Genomic DNA, 17537 nt, shown 5'->3' on the forward strand with positions numbered 1-17537 from the left:
AGCGAATGAATATTTCATATTTTTGGAGGCTGTAGCATATATGCAAAATCTTCGATTTCTTCTTTATATTCTTGAGGATTGTCATAGTGTTAGATTCAGAGCAGGAATATATTTTAAAGTTGTTTTTTTTTTTGTTGTTGTTTATATAAAAAGTGTTACGACTCAATAAACAATCCAATAATGTCACACAATGTCACCTGTGAATATGTTTTGTCACTGCCTCGGATTGGCTTGCGAAAGTTAGGTTAAATGGTCAGCTCGTTCTTGCTTTATTAACCCAAAGACAGGGTCACGCAAGGACCAGTAAGGTCCACGCATAGAAGAGTTTTATAGGTGGATCATTCGTTGAATGGAGCGTTTCGGAAGCTAAATGCGCAATGAAGGCATGGTCTTGGAAATCAACTCAAACGCGCCAGCACGCGCAAGTTTAAAAGAAAACAGAAATAAAAACACGCCAATGCTTCTCTACGTTTCCCAGCTATACGCTTGGTCCGGTCCCAAAGCGCATCAAGACATATCAAAACGGCAACATATGCTTGAACACCAACTTTCTTCAATAATAAGAACTGTTATTTATTTTTTATATTTCGCACGTAGGAACTACGAGGTCCTTTCAAAGTAGTACTTAAGCAGCATTTCACGAAACAATTAGCACATCATTTTCAGATCTAGAAACGCCTTAAACGACCCCAAAGTTGGCGCAAGAATGCTACGTTTTTATCCGACACAAAAGGTCGCTTGGCCAACTATTGTTCAGAACACTCAAGTGATTGTAGCCACGAAGGATGGCTTGTAAATGGTATCGACACCGAGTGGGAACACGTGAAGATTTCTCACCAGCTTCTTCCTCTTCTTCCTCCTCCTCGGGGGTTGTCGGTTTGTCTTCGCGCGCGACGGTGTCGTCTTTTTTCGTTGAGACAGGAAGCTCTTCGACAGCAGTCGTCGTAATTGCTGCTTCCGTCGTTGGCACACCTGCAAGAAGTTCAGTTTTATCTAATTACATTTATGATAAGAGTATATGACGTTCTTCCACACAAATCACTTTTTTTTTTGTTTTGTACCATGGAGAGCATTAGATCACGGGTTTCTTTTCTCCCCAGGATCTTTCTTCGTATAATCCAATGGGCAAATTTTGAGATATGCAAAACTTGGGAAAATCAAACAGTCAAGCACAAATGGGTGAGGAAGAATTAGTTATGCGGGCAGGAACTGAGGGAGAGGAGGAGACAAGACCGCACGCGAATGTCAGAACGCCGACCTCTGGTTGGACTGATTAGGGGGCAGACTCAAAGCTCTTGTCTCCACAGCACTCGTCGAACGCGTTTGGACGCGATCGCCAAACGCCGGACGCCAGCGTTCCGCCTTGTAACGCATTCAAAAAGTACAGTGGAAGCAGTCACTGCACTCATGACGCGCGTTAGAACCCGGAACGCCGGCGTCTGGCGTTCGTGTCCGAACACGTTCGACGAGTGCAGTGGAAACAAAGTCAGCTTGCTTTGCGTCTACGCCTGTGTTTTTTTAAGTTGTCAATGATTATAGTGCCCATCAAAATAAGAAAAACACCGCATGTCGCGACTTTTAGTTATTGTTCCACATATTGCGGAGTTTAAGAAAGGCGAAAAGCGAATCACGAAGCAAGACGCGTGAACACAATCACTCGTCCCTAGCGTAAGTGTGCTTTTCTAGTTGTCTAACTCTACTGCATGATAGGTTACACTGTGCAGCTAAAGGCACACCTGAAAGCAGAAAATGCCAATAAAAACAAGGAACTGGCGATCATGAGATTCTATTGACGCGAACCAAGGTTCCTGCGAGGGCATACAATAACTGCGCTTCGTGGATTTCAAAATTTTGTTTTAGAAATAAATTTTTCTCATTGTAGAAGTGTAGCTAAGAAAAGTGAAACTTTTGAAAGCCTTGGGGCATAGCATTGCTTGGCATGCGCACATTGTTCACTAATAGGGGCAGTGCTTTTATGTAGGATCCTGTGAATAGGATGCCACTTGCCTGTGCTGGGCGTTGTAGACTCTGGCAGCGAGGTAGTTGCCGATTCAGGTTCTTTGGTTTCGGTAACTTCGTACTTGACTGGGGTTGTAACTTCCGGTTTTTCCTCTGGTGCGGCTGTAGGCGTGACAGTGGGTCCCTTTCTGTGGTCGATGAAATCAAATCCAATTGTTGTTGGTTTAGTACCGGGGCTCTCAGTCGCAGCTGTGTGTTCCGTTGTTTCTGATGGTGCTACGGTTGTTGCCTCTGTCTCTTTCGTAGATGCCGGCGTGACAGTGGTTGGTAGCTTTTTGTGATCTAAGAAATCAAATCCAATTGTTGTTGGTCTAGTTCTTGGGCTTTCGGTGATAACAGTGATCTCTGGTTTTTCTGTGGGCGCTCCGGTTGTAGCTCCAGTTTCTTCAGGCGTAACCTCAGCTTCAGTGGGACTTACAGAAACTGGAGTGGAAGTTTCCTCCACAAGTGGAGGCACCGTCGACAGCTGCGGTTTTGTCGGCTCGACGCTCGGCTCTTCCGTCAAAGCTGGTTTTGTAGTTGCCTCGTAGAACACCTCCGTTGTTACCACCGCACTTGTCACTTCGGGCTTCACAGTCGTCTCGCCAATTGGTGTCGTCACTGCCTCTGTGGTTACACCCTCGGCAGGTGATGTCTCAGAAGCCTTCGCTCCGGTGGGAGCGGTTTCCGGCGAAGTGAAATAAGTTGGTTTGGACGTCGTAGTCAATTCTGGCCTTTCGGTTGTCCTTGACGTCGTGCTCTCTGCGGTAACCACTTCCGTGACATGTGGAGTGGTTGCTCCTTCTTCTCTTTCCTCTTCTGGTACCTTTGATGCCGTGGTAACCTCGGGTTTCTCTGGCGTGCCCGTTATGGTAGAGGATGTCACGTGTTCTGATGTTGCTTCAGGTGCGCCGGTGCTAACTGTAACTTCCCCAGTTACAGATGGCGAGGAAGTACTAACTTCACCACTTACCGATGGCCCTGGCGTGGATAGCTCGGTCGTTACAGAGGTTTCAGGGGTGGTGGCTTCACCAGTTACCGACGGAGTCGTGGTCACTTCGCCTGTTACGGGCGTTCCAACTGTGGTACCTTCAGTTTCAGGCGGTTTGCTCGTGGTAATCTGACTTGTTGGTTGGATAGTGGTAACTTCGTCAGTTACAGGTGGCTTGACTGTTGTACCCTCGGTTGTTACGGACGGCTCCCGGGTGGTGACATCTCCGGTCACCGGTGTTTGAGGCGTGGTGACTTCACTTGTTATGGCTGGCGCAGACGTCGTCACTGCGCCTGATACTTCAGATTCAGGAGTCGTGCCCTCTGATGTTAAGACCGGCTCACTTGTGGTAACTTCACCTGTTACAGAAGGCTCAGGTGTTGCACCCTCGGGAGTTACCGATGGCTCCGGCGTGGTCACTTCGCCTGTTACAGGTGGTTGAGGTGTAGTAACTTCGCTAGTCGCTTCTGCTTTCATGGTTGTAACAGATGGTACTGATGTTGAAACTTCTTCTGTCCCTGGTGCTGATGGCGTTGTCACCTCTTCAGTCGAAGGCTGCTTCGGCGTCGTGACTTCTGCTGGGACAGAAGGTACCATTTCAGTGGTAACTTCGCCTGTAACCAAGGGCGTTGCTGTGGTTATTGGTCCAGTTGCAGGTTGGCTGGTCAAGGTTGTCTCACCAGCTGTTGGTTCAGATGTTGTTACTTCACCAGTTGCAGGTAGCTCAGGTGTTGTCACCGCTGCAGTAGTACCTTCTGTACGCTCGGAGACGGATGTCACCTCTTCTTCCGTAGGCGTGCTGACAGTAGCTTCGCTCGTCGCGGGCAATTTCGTCGTAGTACCTTCTGGTGGAGATGTGGCTCCGGAGAGAGTCGTGGCTTCCTCCGGCGTTGGAACTTCAGTTGAAAATGGAGCTCCTTCTGCTGTTGTGAACTCTTCAGCCGGTGTGGTTGCTGTGTAAAACGGTACAATCGGAGTCGTACCCTTATCATCTTCCCGTGCAGCTTCCGGAGCCCTAGACCCTGTAGTCACTTGTGGTCCTTCTGTCACCTCGGCTTCAGTTGAAGTTGTAACCCTTTCTGAGACTGTAGCTTCCGTAACAGCTGGACTCTCAGTAACTTCTGCGGTTACATATGGCGTGCTTTCAACTTCTTCTGTAGTTAGTTCCACAGTAGTGCTTGTAACTGGTTTTGTGGTCGGTCCTTCTGTGGTAACCGCGCCAGTGGTAACTTCGGGAGAAACAGACGTTCCGGCAGTTGTTTTGTCCGAAGAAATTTCAGTCGCCATTGTGCTTGTCGTGATTTCTGGCTTCTCAGTTGCACCGGCCTCTGTCGTAGCTTCGGTCTTTTCAACTGGTGCTCCTTCTGTCGAAACCGATTCAGCTGTTGTGACCTCTAATGTCACTGGTGTGGTCGGTTGAGAAGTAGTTACTTCTGCCTCCTCTGGTGGAGTTGTACCAGCTTTCTCTGTAGTTCCAGCTTCGGTAACCACTGTTGTCCTCGTCGGTTCCGTGTAAATTCCTGTCGCTGGAGTAGGGCTTGTTATTTCTCCCGTAGGACCAGTTGCCGGTTCTGTGGAAACGAATAATTTTTCGGTTGTCGTAGCAGAAGTTTCCGTAATTCCCTCGGGTGTTCCAGATGCCGTTGTAATTTCTCCCGTCGTCAGTTTGGTTACTTCATATCTAGTCGTTGTTTCTGGAGTGGCGGGTGTAACAACGTCTGTAGAAACTACAGATGGTTCTGTGGTCTCTCCTTTTCTGGTGGTTCCTGTACTTGTGCCCACGGAGGTCGGAACTGTCGGCTCACCTGTTGTTAGATCTTCCCGACCTGCTTCTGGGCCCCCAGTAACAGTCGTAGCTTCGGCAGCCTCTGCTGTTGTCTCCTTTGTCGTCATCACGGACGGCACCGGTGTACTAGCAGTCTCAGGGCCAATCACTGTAGAAGCTTCATGAGCCTCCGTTGTCACCCCTGCCGTCGGGGCAGTTGGTACTACAGTACTAGGAGTCTCAGTACCGACCATTGTCGTTACCTCAGGAGCCCCAGTTGTGACCTCCTTGGTTACTGGTTCGGACGGTACTACTGTGCTAGCAGTTTTAGGAGCCACCATCGTTGTAAGCTCCGGAGCCTCCTTAGTCGCCACTTCAGTTGTCGGTGCGGACGGCATAGCTGTACTAGCAGTCTCGGGACCAATCATTGTTGTACCGCCCGGAGTCTCCGTAGTAACCTCTCTAGTTGTCTCCGCAGACGGTACTCCGGTACTAGCGGTTTCAGGAGCTGTCACTGTTGTTGCTTCAGAAGCTCCTGTTGTTGCTTCAGAAGCTCCTGGTGTTGCCTCAGGAACTCCTGTTGTTGCTTCAGGAACTCCTGTTGTTGCTTCAGGAACTCCTGTTGTTGCTTCAGGAACTCCTGATGTTGCTTCAGGGACTCCTGTTGTTGCTTCAGAAACTCCTGTTGTTGGCTCCTTAGTTGTCGGTACAGATGGTACTGCTGTGCTAGGGGTCTCAAGACCGATCACTGTTGTGTGTTCAGGAGGCTCCGTTGTGGCCTCCTTTGCCGTGGGTACAGTCGGTACCGCTGTGGCAGGTGTCTCAGTACTAATTGTTGTGGTAGATTCAGGAGTCTCTGCTGTTGGTACCTTTGTTGTCTGTACAGACGGTACTGCCGTACTTGCAGTTTCAGCACCCATCACGGTCGTGACTTCTGGAGCTCCAGATGTTACGGACTTAGTCGTTGGTACAGAAGGTATTCCAGTACTAGTAGCCTCAGCCCCTGTCACTGGTGTTGTTTCAGGAGCTTCCGTAGTTGCCACGGGCGTAGATGTAGGTAGTGAGACTGAAGCAGTTGTTTCTGCACTTGTCACAGTTGTGACTTCGGTGACCTCCGTGGGTGATACCTTGGTCGTAGTTACAGTTGGGACAGCAGTGCTTGCGGTCTCTTTACCAATTACAGTTGTGACCTCGGGCTCCTCTGTAGTTCTGTCCTTGTACGCTGGTGCTGATACAACTGTGGTACTAGTCACTTTGGGACCCGTCACAGTTGTCGCTTCTGAAATCTCTGTCGTGATCTCGGGCGCTTTTGTTGTGCTAACCTCGGGGCTTGTCGCCGCTGAGACCTCAGTCGTTACCTCTTGCGTTGGTACAGCTGTAGTGAGGTCTTCTCGACCAATCTCTGAGACTGCTGGAGTGGTTGAAATGAATTCGGTTGTCTCTGTAACTTTTTCTGTAGTAATTCCTTCTGTAGTTGATACAGGCGTGGGGCGTGTTGTCGACTCTGTCGGAGTAACTGCCTTAGCTGTCGTCACAGATTCTGTCACTTCGGCCTCTGTAACAGCTGGACTTGTAGTAGTTCCGGCCGTAACATCCGGCTTAGTGGTTTCTTGAGTAGTTTTGGGTACCGTGCTAGCCTCTGGTAGCTCTGTGGTGACAACGGGCGTGACTGAAAAGCCTGTGGTAACTTCAGCTGTAGCTCCGGGTTCAGCTGAACTCTCTGGCGTGCTTTCTGTAGTACCATAGAAACTCGGAGCTTCGGATTTTTCCGTCGTTACGCCCTCCGCAACTGTTGTCATTTCTTCTACTGTGGTGGAACCCTTTGTCGTGAAAACCTCCTCAATGGTAACTTTCGGAGCACCAGAAGCTGTCACCGCTTCCGTTGTCGAAGGTGCTGCAGATGAAGCTTCCTCTGAAGTGACTTCCGCTGATTCTGTTGTGACTTGGGGCTGCTCAGTTCCAACAGAGGTCACCGCCCCCGGGCTTGTGGTCTCACCTTCTTCGCGTTCCCGTTCGGTTTCTGGTTTCTTTGTTCCTGTGGTTACCTCTGGTATCACAGAAGTTCCTGTTTCACTCACTTCCGGAGTTGCCGTTGTAGTTTTTTCTGTTGAGATTGTTTCAACACCTGTAGGTTCTGTCGTGACATGTTCGCCCTCGGTTGTGAGGAAGGTCGTGGTACCCTCCGGTGTGGTTTTCAGCGTTGTAGCCTCCTCAACAGGAGTTGTCACAGCCTCCGTGGTTACGGTAGTGGATTCTCCAGTAGCTGCTGTCTCAGGTATCTTTGTTGTTTCAGAAGGCAGCTCTGTTGGACCTGTCGATGTCGGCTGTTCAGACACCTCTGTGAGTTTGGAAGATAAGATTCAGTAAACAATGATAAAAACAGACGTATTCAATTATACATAATGGTATCTTATAACGTCCCGTGGGCAAGATATCTCAATAAATCTGATGGATTTTAAGAGCAGCAGCCACCATTTCACAAATGACAGCATGTGCTTCTAATTTGCACAATCAGAATGACAAGCACGCTACATCGACAAAATTAAGATTCACGTGGGCAGCAACCTTGATATGTAAAGCTCGTGCAGTAAAGATGCCTAACTGAAGTTAATGAAGTAGCTGCAACGGTGAGGCAAAAGGAAAGATTTTTTTTTGTGACATCATGATGATAAAGATAACGTCGAAGGACAACTATCCAGGACACGGACGCACCTTTTCCAACAGTGGAAGCCAGAGTGCCTGTAGATACCTCCGGAGCTGCAGTTGTGGCTGCAACAAAATCATATTATTAGTACATCTACTACAAACGTTTTGTTTAAAAAGTTTAGTGCGTTGGTAAAATGATCACATACGCACCAAGGGTATTGAAATACAAAAAAAAAACCAAGAATGGGGTAAACAAGAACACGAGATTTCAAATATATTGTGAGTGCACTTCCAATAAGAACAAGACAGATTCATATAAAGTATTTTGTCAGACTACTTTAATGCAAGCTTATAATGTGTTTTCCGATAGAAAAAAAAAACAATACACGATGCACAGACGAGTGTTTCTTACAGTCAAAGTTATTTTGATAAATTAAAGCACCCAAACATGAACGGCGGTGGAGATTGGTTTTTTCCTGTCTATCCTAAATCCATGTACCAACCCCTACAAAAATGTCCACAAGGCACTATGGTACATTGTGGGCAATAAATTAAATTTTTACAAAAAACACGAGAAAACTTACGGCAATCGTAATGAGGGCAGCACGCGCCTTCGGGATGTACTGCCTGACATCCTGTGATGTCTTGCTCCGGTTCGTGGCACATGACCTGGTCGCAGCTAACCAAACTGTTGGCGCAAGTACAGTTTGTGTTACATGGGTCTTGCGATACGATTTCGTCTCCTGGCATGTAGATGGCGTCTTCAAATCGGCAGCGCCCTGAAAGAGCCCACAAGCTCTTGTGAGGCCTTGTATCGCAGCTTGTGAATATGCCCCATTCACGCTCATGAGAAAATTCAACTTGGTTTTGGTCATCGGATTGTACTCGGATCGCGCTCCTCTCTCTTGTGTCATAACTCTAAAGGTGTGTAACGTATCTGAGAGGACAACAACATTCACATAGTGATGGTAGTTTAATTCGTGCCCATTTATCCCACCGGCTTTCATATAACACGCTTCTCTGACAGAAGAGGCATATTGCTAGTAAAACTAATCTGACTTGTACTTCTCTGATCTTAATGTAGCCATTGTTGCTGGCAGGACTTCGTGTGAATTTTTGTTTTGCGCTGTCTATAATAACTGTGACTGTATGTCAAACACTCATGGCACAGACGTGGTCATTTACCTTCTCCTGGTATTCCTGAGGGGAATACGACGGGCTGCATGGTGGTCGTGTACGGGACGACTGTTCCCGTGGTCGCCGTTTCCGGTTCCGGCGTCTTCTTCCGCCCCTCGACGGGCTCCAACGTCGCGGTAGACGGCGGCGCTGGCGTTGTGCCGTACGGCGTCAGGGTCGTCTCTCCGGGTGCTAGCGTTGTCATGTCGGAGGCTGCAAGAGGTGCGGTCAAATGGGCGTGAAGTCATTTTTTGTCGGTGTTTGCAGTCTTAACTGTCATCAGCTTTTGCATAGAGGATTGTTCAGATATTTGCGTTTGAGCTTGTCATAAACAACAAGACGCGGCCATAACACAGACGGTCTCAAACCCAAATGTTTGAACTAGCCCGAGAGTGAGCTTGGTGATCGTGTTAATCAACGCGTAAAGTATTCGTGCGTTAAAGGTGTGATTAGCATGACTTTTGTACTATTTATTCAGCTAAGCCTGTTTCAAGGCATACATTTAATTGAATTCGTCATATGCGACATACAATCAAGTAGTTTTCTTTATTTTGTTATTCCTACACATGGTCACACTCAATTCCGCAATTCTTTAAAAGGTTTATCATTCATAATTATACCTATACATTTCTTTGGTAAAGAAACGGCATATGTGTATTAATAACCTTCAGTAGATTACGCATCTAAATAAAGAATAAATAGCGTGATCCTGACATTCGTGCTTTCTGGTGTCATGCGGAACAAATTTTTGACGCGTATTAAAACATTGCAAAAACGAACACGACAATCCTCTCACAAAAATGTGTATTCAATTTCTACAGAATCTCTATAAACAGTAGAGTATAGAGGCTGTAGATATTGTAAAAGATATGCAATTTTCTTTCCACTAATTTTAGTTTTCTGGCGTTTTCTTTTTGTAAACTTAAAAAAAAAACAAAAAAAACATGGTGTAAAGGGATTGGATAGAAGCTGGCGGGGGTCGGTGATCGAGTAGGCTAGCGCACACCAGCTCAGAGCACGTGGAGCGAAACCACGCGCTGCAGAACCCAGGGATCCTGGGTTCAATCCCCACCCCTGCCCGTTTCGATCTGGATGAGCAACGTACCGGTGTGCAATCGTGTATCACTACTGCGTGGTGCACATTAAACACCTCAGGCTTGAGGATGTACTGCACCGGCTAAATTTCTCATCTACAGCTGGGAAACAAGTCGCTCGATGAGGCAGACTAAGTTCTAAGTTGTATAAACATGCACACACCCCAATTTTGATGCGACAGAAGCTGCATTGAAAAAGGTAAAGACTAACAACTCGTCTTCCCCTTTTAATAGACAATTGGCCAGTTACTCGAGACAAAAAGAAATGCTGAACATTACTTGTGCGTTTGTCGCAGTACATCCATAAAAACATGCACTCGCCACTTACCGTGTCCACATACGCAGGCACCACAAATACACACGTCACGGAGTCCTCATAACGCTAGTAATTCAGTCGTGTTGTCTGCTCCAACGCCATATATATCCTATACTTGAGAGGCAACGATTTGAACGAGGATCGCCTCAGAAGTGTTAGAAATATGTAATTTTTTTTTATCAATAATTAATTACAAAAAGTGGTTTCTAAAGGTTAATGAACTGTACTCCAGATATAAAGCGTTGCTACAGGCGATATTTATTTGACACAGTCAGAAAAGCAGCCTGCGCAAGCAGGTTTCAACGGGGTGTGGTGTCGCTTCTCTGCATTGCATTTTATTATTCTATCAAGTCTACTGAATAGAAATTTTATGGCGACAGAAATCGTTATAATTCACAGCGAAAGAAATTCTATAGCACTTAGAGCGTCTGTACTCTACGATTGAAAGAAAGTCTCCACACAATATTTTGAAAACTGTCAATACGGCGTGACTGGATAGGAAGTTGAAAGAGTCGTTAAAATGTTGATAGGATTTCTATAGACTGCCCCTAATAATTTTACAGCGGAGCTGCTAAAGGCTAGTGTCCCCAGGATTCTGTCCCCCGTAAAGAAATGTAGACACCAAACTTTAGACACCTACCACTATCTATGAGCGACGGCGGCAAGCCACGTAATTGGTTGCTGCCGTCACTCATAGATGGCGGCAGCGTTTTCAATCTAGCTTGCCGACTTGCGGCGGGTCATTACTTTCCATCGTACAGCTCCGCTGGTCTTCCTTCTTCACCACAGTAGAAAGGCTGAAAGTTTTTTCTAAGAAAAATCTAGTCCTAGGAAGGACAACAGAAGATCTTTTCCAGTCTCGCTAAATACTGGTGAAACGTTTTTACTAATGTATCTGATATATAAGACGCGCGATCGCTTTAAACTGCGTGCGCTATTTTTAATGAGAAAAATACTCGAGAAAATCAAGCAAGGTTAACCTCTTCAACGTGTAACCCCATCAAGCTGTCAGAAATTCCCTCGTCGGCCCGCGCCGCCAATATTTCGCAGCCAGTAGCCTCGGCTGGCAATGCACGCATCATTTGCTAGTGTCCGAACATTTCAAAGTTGGTCTATTTTGGACACGGGAACACAAATATTCGTTGACAATTTTTATTTGTCACCGAGAGCACCCAGATCACTGGCGTAAACTCACGTTCAATTTGTGAGACCAACTCGGTCATTACAAGCTCGGCATCGTTTGTAGTCGGCCAGATAACAATAACGTGAACGAATTACAGTGCTTTGGCGTTGTCATATTCTTTTGCTCGTAGGTTCTAGTTTCTCGAAGATTCCTTTCATGTGTTATGTCTAGCTGCATACATCGGTTGGCGTATTTGAAGAGGTCTTGGTACAATAAAGTTTCAACGGCGTGTGAAGTTCTGTGCTTGTCGGTTTACCATTTTCCTCCCTCTAGGGTTTGTTATGTCAATCTTAAACCAGCTCGCCTGCAACCTTGCTATATGTTAAGTGAACAATCACGTCCGGGCAAGTTTCTGCACTTATTTTGAAAATGTCACGTGCAGAATCACGTCTCTGGACTCTGGTTGTCACCTGCTAGTATTTCCGTGTCCCACTAGGAGATGTACAGGGAATTCGCACCCACTATTGCTTGACGGTTTCGAGTTCAAAGGAGACGGTACTCACGGCACTCGTATCGCTGCGGACAGCAGTGTCCCGGCTCGATCGGCATGGCGACGCATCCGTCGGACGGCGCCTTGCACTCGTTGACGGCGCAGACCACTTCGTTGCGCATGCAGTAGCAGCGTTTGCACGCCTCGCCCGACGGGATCGGGGCGCCGTCGTCGTAGAGCTGTCCGTCGTGCAAGCATCCTGGATGCAAAGGAGGCCATTATTGGAGGGACGCTGGCAGAGGAGATGGCGCGCTCTCAATCCTCGCTTATACGGCATTGCCAACACTCCCGCCTCCCCTCCCCTCCCTCCCCCTCCCACCCTACCCCCTTCCCCCGTGGAAAAAAAAGGTTGTCTTAGTATTTGTTGTGAATTTCCTGGAATAAATACGGGCGACGATTAGAGTAAAATTTAACTTCTTCCTTTACATTTTCGAACCCCCAATTTAGAGTTGGCGGTAACTGGCGACTAGTAACGTCGTCACCGGTAACGCGTCAATTGTTTTCGGTAACGTGTAACGCGCTCGTCATATTTACAAAACAGTAACGGGTAACGCGTTTAAGTTTCTTATTTCTAGTAACGAGTAACAGAGTTACGTTACTCGTTACTTTTGTCCCCAAGACTTAAAAAAATTACACTTCAATGTTTTTAGTGTTTTTAAGCGCCAAGCTATGTGACTATAAAAGATTTTAAGTTGTTTTGCGATTTTTCTTGAGTATTTATGGTAAAACATAAAAAATAGAGTAATTATTTTCAGTTTCTGCATGGACATAATGTTTTACAAAACTTCAAAGTATAAAACATTGAGGACGAGGACGGGAAAGTTCCGTCCTTTACACCACACCAGCGAACAGCCTTAGTGCATATCCGATTAGAAATCCGAAGCGAAGGATGCCGGTCATAAAAACCAACTATGGTCAACAAACTTTTATTTTTCAAACAACTAAAACTCTAAATAGAACGGACTTTAACATTAACTTTAACAACACGTTACCTGCTTTTAAAAGGGATTGTAGAAGTTTCCTGGTTGGCAGTGAAATCGCATTCTCATTTGGATAGTGTATTTCACCAAGAATACAATCGCTAGATATAGCTAATTTCAAAGATTTGTTTTCATGGTATTCCTTCATGTGAACTTGCTTGTGATGCTGATATGTCGAAGGAACACAAGATTGCATACTAGTTTTTTGTTGTTACTGTTTGTTGTTACTGTTTTTGGTTTCTTAGGACCAACACTCGTTTAGAGAGGTATTTTTTAGCAAATGAATATAGTGTCTATTCTTCTTGTTTCTTTGACTTGTTTCTGTTGTTTTATTTTAACTGTAGGATGTTTTGTAGAGTCTGTTATTATGTAACTGCTTTGAGCTGCTGGACTTTAGGGGGCAGAGGCTTTGTCAGGCACCACGCCTTTATCTCTGCCCCCTACGCGGCAAACCCGCGAAACAAAATAAAGAAGGAACAGGACATCTTTCAAAGGCTGAAAGATGTCCTGTTTCATGAGGGATGAAAGATGTCCTGTTCCCGTCCTCGTCCTCAATGTTTTATACTTTAAAGTTTTGTATCTATTAACCAACACGCTCGTTTTCAATTGTAACATAATGTTTTTTTGCTGTTTTTTTTTTTTTTAATATGGCGCTTATACATGCTCGAAACGTCAAAATGGTACAACGACATAATTTATAATTTAAAAAAGTAACGCAAAAGTAACGTGCGTTAAATTTTATCGGCAATGGTTTCGGCAACGCGTTCCTGTTATATTGAAGTAACGTAAAACTTTAACGCGTTACATTCACTTGCAAGTAACGAGTAACGTATTTCGTTCCTTTCTTTTTTTTTTCAGTAACGCCTGCAACATTGAATGTTACATATAAAAGAAAATGTTAATACTTAACAAAACCAATCAATAAAAACGAAAAATAGCGTTAGCATTATTAAAATAAATAATTACTAGTAGCGCTCTGACATCCTAAAATAAGGATTTATGTCTTCTGGGATTCGTATAGGTACTATTTGAGAAAGTCGTGTTTTTAGTACTAAAATTTATAATATTATTGCTCGAATCCTCAATCTATTCGTTAAAAATTATGCGTTGCTCAGATTTATTTTAGTGTCAATTTTACAACTCATCTCATTTTTATCGAAGCTTCTTATATCAGCGTCCACCTTAAATTTTCTTTACTGCTTTTTTAACTTTATGGAAGAAGATTTTGATAACCTTTCATTACTTAATTTAGAGCTATGATATAACATAATATGCAAGCAGTCTAGTAGCGTAACTCGTTTTATTCTGCCCAATAAGTGAGAATAGCGGCAAGTATTCGTTTGTTGCCCTTTCAGGCACTCACCTGTATCTGGAGCTTCTGTTGGAATCAAACCGGGAGGAACCGTTGTGGCGGCTTCTTTGCCTGATGATAGAAAAGAAAAATATATTAGGTTTCGTAGCAAAGCTTGGATACGACGAAATATTCGCAATGGAACCTCTTCAATACTGCCTCACAGCGAATGTGCTGATTTTTCTAGGTTAACACTCTCGTTAATTCAAATAATATTATAATGTAATCATATGTGAAGACTGAGTACTGACCATAATTCCAAAAATATAGTGTATTTGAGGTAAAAAGGTTATTTTCTCGGGACCGGATTACTAGTGGTGGCGGACATCAGAATATGCGGGATACTTATTAATGAGTTCGCTTATTAATTATGAAAACGTAATTAACTTTTTAACTAGTGAAATTATACAAATGACTCCAATAAGAAACTTGCAGAGGTTCATCGAAAACCATTATATCAGTAATTTTCCGAAAGACTTTTAACGCGTGAGAAGCGTACTAGTGCGCTAAAGTCACCACTCGTGGAGCAGGCTAACAGTTGCGAAAAGGCGGAAGCGCGATCTTTCCGTCTCCTATCAGGGTTTTAACCTTGTACCTGCTCCACACTAATTTCAGGAATTTTCGTCAGTCTTTGCTGAAACCGGAAACATCCGGTATTTAGTCAGAGAATGAGCGTTTGGGGATGTGTTGTGTATTTTTGATGCGGAAAAACACTGTATTTTGTTGTTGTTGTTGTTTGTTTTGTTTTTGCTTGGGGGGGGGGGGGAGGGGGGCAGGCATAATATATATGTATATATGTATATATATATATATATCTATATATATATATATATATATATATCTATATATATATATATATATATATATATATATATATATATATATATATATATATATATATATATATATATATATATATATATATATATATATATATATATATATATATATATATATATATATATATATATAGCTTGTCCCCCCCCCCCAGCCAAGAAAATAAATGCAGTGCTTTTTCGGCGCAAAAATAGACCGCATTTCAGAGCCACAATCTTTCAGAGCTTGAGACTATCTTATTCAAGAGTTAGAAGTAAGCCTCTGAAAATTTCAACGGGCAGATAGATGCCTACGGAGTTCTCGAATACATAAAGCTCAGTGGCGCCTGTTTACCAAGAAAAAAAAAGGGGGGTAAAACCTGCTACATTTTTTCATCGAATTGTAAGAAAATTAATTCTAGCTGCTAATTGAGATAAACGGTTGGTTTTGAAACTTTGGCATCTGGGTCGAACCGCTACCACTACATTTGGGCGGAAAGTAAACGCTAACCAATGCGTAGTTTTTTTTTTGTTTTTGTTTGTTTTTTTGCTGGGAAAAATACATTGTAATTTTTTTTAGGGGACACCTTGCATGTAGATTTTTTTGTTGTTGTTTATTTAGAGTCCAGGACAGCTTAAAGAACGCAGAGCTAGTCGAGTTCCAAGCATCTTCTGATGGCTCCGCAAGTGAGATTGCCGCATTAGCTGATAAGAACGCCGAAGATAAACTAGAAGCGTGAACCTAATAGGTCAGGCCCTGCGTTTCTTAAGCTGTCGGTAAAGTGCAGTTTATTCTATGTCTTAAGTTCTCTATTCGGAAACTCCGTCCGGATAGCGGAAGAGTGTATCCGTAAAGCGGGGTCCTCCTTTTACTCCGGAGTACTGCGGCGAAGTGGATTTGACGAACAGAGCGCGCCTCTCATTTTATTACTCGACATGCAGTTTGTTGCTACTGGATTACTTCGGTTTTGAATTTATGAGCCTGCCATTATTAGCGCAGGCAATTTCGGGGCGTTGGGGCTATAGGCGTAAATACATCTAGCGTTCGAACTAAACCCGCAACTCGTTCCCTAAATCGATTGTGCGAAGCCAAGCGAAGGCGCTTAACACGGAATCTGTTCTAACACCCGATTTTCATGGAGATCTGTAACGTTTCGGGTGTAACGTTTGTCTGGCTGGAATGAAAAACCGACACCGAAAGCGTTACGTGCTCAGGAAACCATTTAAAAAGACTTCAGTCCTCCGGCAGAATTTGAACTCACCAGCTTGAGATTGTGAGCCAAATGCTTTACCGACGGAACTATAGTCGGTGACGGGTCAAGAACGAAGTGGAAGCCCCTCCCACCTCTCTCCCCTTTGGCAGAGCGAACGGTGGAGAGGAGGCGACCTCCTCTCCAGCGTTCGCTCTACTAAACTGGAAAGAGGTGGGAGGGGCTTCCACTTCCTTCTTGACCTGTCACCGACTATAGCGAGGCACTTATTTCTTTTTGATTATTTTATTGCTGAACTGGCGAAGGACGGCGTTTGCTCCGGACGCGAAGAAATACACTTTCGCGCGGCGTTCGAGTTAAGGCCGCACGCCCACACGCGGTCGCGCGCTTGGCGGCCTTGAAAGTAAGTCAGTCTGTAACGGTATTATGAATGAGCAAAATAATGGATCTTCATAGATCTTATTGTAATATGGTGCACACGAGTAAGGCCTCGAGCTGTTTATAGGCACATTAAGCGGAATAAATAAATAAATCTAGACTCGCGGCCTTGAAAGGATGTGGGTTTGTAATACTGCGCCATTCACCGCGTTTGTCACCAATTGGAGCAAATATTAGACACACTTGTTTTGTAGCGAGGCGGTGCCGTCCAGACGCCACTCTCTTCTTCGGTGGAAGATCGTAGAGGCGAGCTTATAAAGTACTAAAGCAATGGCAGAATTAAAAAGAAGAGCCTTACCAAGGACGCCGCAGACGGACGCCGATAAGCGGAAGGCCTATCACATATTCTGTGCTTACAAGACTTTGCCATCAACTACACGCTGTCTAAATATCCGCACAACCGCAATTATTATTATTGGCATAGTGCTAAAAAAGCCGCGTTGCGCGCCACAAATTGGACTCGAGTTCTGCGTAAGCATTCGACTGGAACTCCCGTTCAAGCAATGAGAACACGAGACCTGGCCGACCATTTTCGCAACACGCTCGCTCACTCCGTGGTCTCTGTTTGGCTCTTTTAGGTGAGACCGAAACTTCCACACTACGCCCTTGCTATCGGAACGCGTCTGCAATTACCGTTGCAAAGGCGTCAGAAGATAGAGACGGGAGCGAAGGACCCAGCACTTACTGCAGTTGTATCTGGAAGGGCAGCAGCTGGGCTGCGAGAACACCGGGAAGCATCCGTCCACGTGCAGCTCGCAGTCCTGGAGTACGCATGCGCTGCTGTTCCGGATGCAGTAGCAGACCTCGCAGGGCTTCTTGGGGTCGCGCGGCATGCGAGCGCCCTCCGCGTAATGCCGTCCGTCCATGTAGCAGCCTGCGAGGGGTCGGGCAGACGTCAGCGAACAGATTCCAAGCTCTGTGTTTAAATTCCGGCTCGGAACCTACGCTTTTTTACTTTGCGTAACACGGAATAAAGATCGCAACCTTTCAGCCGTTCCTAAGGTCGTTTTTATTTTGAGAGTAGAGGAGAGGGGGTGTGAAGCGCCTGTCTTATGTACGAATGGTCAATTTCATTTCAGTTGC

At 45.1% G+C, this 17537-nt stretch overlaps 1 protein-coding gene across 1 annotated transcript; it reads right to left on the reverse strand.

Moving 5' to 3' along the window:
- Positions 1 to 709: 709 nt before the first annotated feature.
- On the reverse strand, positions 710 to 17320 carry LOC8024428 (mucin-2). Its single transcript, XM_042290596.1, has 12 exons — positions 17140 to 17320; positions 14003 to 14062; positions 11673 to 11858; positions 8586 to 8789; positions 7985 to 8179; positions 6751 to 7092; positions 6496 to 6648; positions 5270 to 5480; positions 4421 to 4560; positions 3742 to 3942; positions 2008 to 3603; positions 710 to 972 (listed from the first exon to the last, which is right to left on the reverse strand). Exons 1-12 carry the CDS (start codon positions 17318 to 17320, stop codon positions 710 to 712), a joined length of 3732 nt encoding a protein of 1243 aa, XP_042146530.1.
- Between the last annotated feature and the right edge of the window lie 217 nt (positions 17321 to 17537).

This window comes from Ixodes scapularis, unplaced genomic scaffold (assembly GCF_016920785.2).
Source record: "Ixodes scapularis isolate PalLabHiFi unplaced genomic scaffold, ASM1692078v2 PGA_scaffold1__304_contigs__length_218370807, whole genome shotgun sequence".
Lineage (NCBI taxonomy): Eukaryota > Metazoa > Arthropoda > Arachnida > Ixodida > Ixodidae > Ixodes > Ixodes scapularis.

Coding starts and splice junctions, on each gene's coding strand:
- LOC8024428 (XM_042290596.1), bottom strand. CDS start 17,320: ATGGACGGACGGCATTACGCGGAGGGCGCTCGCATGCCGCGCGACCCC. Junction 11,859..14,002: donor AACAGAAGCTCCAGATACAG/GTGAGTGCCTGA, acceptor CTTTGCATCCAG/GATGCTTGCACGACGGACAG. Junction 3,604..3,741: donor CGTCTCCGAGCGTACAGAAG/GTACTACTGCAG, acceptor CCTTGGTTACAG/GCGAAGTTACCACTGAAATG.